Source organism: Nanorana parkeri, unplaced genomic scaffold, assembly GCF_000935625.1.
Source record: "Nanorana parkeri isolate BGI_ZX_2015 unplaced genomic scaffold, ASM93562v1 scaffold1381, whole genome shotgun sequence".
NCBI lineage: Eukaryota > Metazoa > Chordata > Amphibia > Anura > Dicroglossidae > Nanorana > Nanorana parkeri.
This window is the reverse complement of record NW_017307649.1, coordinates 204,170-207,248: the sequence shown is the minus strand read 5'-3', so window position 1 is coordinate 207,248 and position 3,079 is coordinate 204,170. Positions and strand designations below refer to the sequence as shown.

At 41.0% G+C, this 3,079-nt stretch overlaps 1 protein-coding gene across 1 annotated transcript in view; it reads left to right on the top strand.

The window, feature by feature from the left end:
- HECTD4 (HECT domain E3 ubiquitin protein ligase 4) overlaps positions 1 to 3,079 on the top strand; it is a 130,755-nt gene that overhangs the window by 57,408 nt on the left and 70,268 nt on the right. Inside the window, exon 18 of the mRNA XM_018569713.1 lies at positions 2,198 to 2,322. Within this exon, the coding sequence (XP_018425215.1) occupies positions 2,198 to 2,322 (125 nt within the window). The remainder of the gene's footprint in view (positions 1 to 2,197; positions 2,323 to 3,079) is intronic.

Below are 3,079 nucleotides of genomic sequence, written 5' to 3'. Positions count from 1 at the left end.
TTTTTTTTTTTTTGTTTTGTTTTTTCTTTTACATTTTTTTAATACCTTTTTTACAATTTTGTTTTTTATTATTTATTTTTAATAATTTTTTTTGTTAACTTTGTTACCTCTACTTTGGGGGTAGCGAGCAGATGTAGGATTGGCTGAGTCGAACGGCCGTACAGAGCCGAGTGAATAGCCAAACGCCGTTCGGCTCAGTTTACGTCGTCTTCGGCTGCTAAGTGAATAACGCTCAAAGTTATACTCTTCCGAACCTCACATCCTGCTGGCTGTGACAGCGCTCCCTCCAGCCTGTCTCTTCCTCTGCTGCAGTGATGGTATGTCCCTCAGAATCCTCAACTCCTATACACTGTGTATTGAATGTAATGAGTCACAGGACCTTAGACCGCTGGAGTGGAGGAGGAGAGAGGCTCCAGGGATGGGTCTAGCAGCCTTCTGACTGCATGCTCAGGTGAGTATAACTTTATTTTACATGCTAGAAGAAAACAAGCACTTAACTCTTGCAGTACAGAAGTAGCCCCACTGCAAGAATTCTTTTTTCTTTGGTTTAAAGGGTTTCTAAACCCTCAGCTTTTTTTGCATAGATCTACTGCTAGCAAACAGTAGATCTATGCGAAAAAATATTTGTTTGTTTTTTAAATCGCTTTAACAGCGGTTTAAACTTACCTGTATCTTCTCCCGTCCTAAAATGTGAAACTGCATGGGCGGCCGCAAAGCATCTTGGGGCGGGCGCATACGCAGTTGACATTTTCGGCCGGGAAGTGAGGAGAGACACAAGGTAAGTATATGGACGCGTGCACCCGCATGCAGACACCGTGGGAGAGTACGTGCCAGCTATCACAGAGGAGTCGGCGCTGGATCGGACACTCTCCGCAGCGCTGGAGAGAAGGCTGAAAACTACAGGAAAGAAGAAGATGATTGGATTAAGAGACATCATTAAGGGCTTGTTCACACCAAGCGCGGAGCAGATCCGGACCAGAGCAGGTGCAGACCGGATCAAAACTGCGTCCAATGTATTCCTATGGTATTTTGACCTCCAGTTCACATCGCAGCGTGCGGATCCAGACCAGATCCAGACCGGATGAAAAAAATGCGGCAAGCCCTATTTTACCTGCTCTGGATCTGGTCTGGAACGCATCAAAAACGCATGCAAGTGCCTGAAAGCCCATGTTAAACTTTAAAAAAAAGATTTTTTTTTTTTTTACCAAAACCGGCCCAAAACGCATCTAAAACGCGGCACAACCCACTGCACTGCGTGTGCAGAAACCTGACCGCATCTGGTCTGCATTTGGTGTGAACAAGGCCTTAAGGTAAGTGCTTTCATTAACGTTGTGTTGAAACAAAAATTTTTTTGCCTTTATTGTCACTTTAAGTGCAGTAAAAGTACAATTTATTTTATCTAGGGAAATGACCCGTTTAGCCCGCATGCTGAATGCAAACAGTGGAATAGTGTATGGCCAGCTTTATTCCAGTTTTGAAGGGCTCGTCTGCAGACATGTGGGAAACAACATTTTAGGCGTAGCTTTATCTTGGGTAGTCTGCTTGCTTTCTTCTGTGTTCATAAAAATAGCAAGCAAAATACAACACAAGTTTATTACTCTCTCTGCAGCTTGTCATTGAATATTTTGGTTCAATGTGACAGATTAGACTATCTAGGTTTTTACTCTTGAATAGTCCCTTGCATATTCTGATCACATTGTAGAAGAGGAGCGGTAAATAACATCCCAATTCAACTTTATAGAGTCACATACAATAGTTCCCAGTGATTCCATCTCTTCTACACTTTGTGCATTCTGCATGTAGTCATATTTTCTGGAGTAGCTATGTTTCAGTAGTCTCAAGCAGGTTACGTTCTCTTTCTTATTCCATCGTTACCAGCGGAAATCTTGTTAGAATCAAAATTGAATTCCTGTTTGCAGCCAACAGACCAGAAAGTTTGACATTCACACATGCCTTCCTGTCATACTTTAGGTTATCCCAGACACTATTCCAAAGCATAGCGCAGTTAACATACTCACACATTTATCTGCAATAAAGATTATATAATGGACTGCTAGGCCAGGTTTAGTCAACAGCAGCAGATTGCTGCTCATTATAGGAATCTTCAGTTACTTTCATATTCTGGAGGGTAGTATAGCAAAAAATAATTTTCAGATATATATCAACTAATCCAGTTTGTCTTTCTTTTTTGTCCTAGGAACTGCAGACAAGCATTTTGAGTTCGGCCACCCAGATTTTAACTGGGTGTGATGAAGTACTGGAAATGCTGCAGAGAGTCACAACTGCTCTCATCAACAGTGACCTTCCTGATAAAGATTATAGGTATGACCTTGCTCAGTATATTATGCCAAATGAAAAGCTTACTTGTTTTTAGTAGATAAGTGATTCAGCAATAATAGAAATATTTAGTTATGTTTATGATAAAACACTGAACACTGCTACTACACATTCTGCTTTTAGCTTATTCCTGATTTGTGAATTCTCCACATGTGAGCAATTTTTATTGTATGGAGACTTAAATCCAACACAGTGGCAGTAAAACTTTTGCATTGTAGCAGCAGGAATGTTTTCGGGATTGTTAAGGCTGTGCTTGACATGCAAGCCTGTTCATTTTCATTGCTCACCTTTTGTGTGCTCCCAGTCCCCTCAATCAGGAGGGAATGTGAACTCCAGGCAGAATGTGGTGTGTTGCTACACAGATGTGGTATGTAAACCCTTTAGTTTTAACGGTTTCTAGCCAAAAGGGTAGCCAAACTCAGTGTTCAATGTTATAATTCTAGAAACTGCTGGAGCAAATGAGCTTATAAATGTAACCATTGCTACTACGGGGATAACAGTGCTTGCATACACATTCTACTTCACTCCTCATTCTCTTAAATTGTTACATTGTATCTTGCTACTAACATGTATTTGTTTCCTACGATCCTCAGCCCCATCTAGTGGCCATAATGTGGTATTTTCCCACTTCACTTTGTTCTTTATGAACTAAGCAATTCAAGAACATTTGACCAGAACAGAAAATACATTAAGGACATTCGTGTTTTCCCCATTCTCACAGTAGTTGGTGAACGCTCACAGA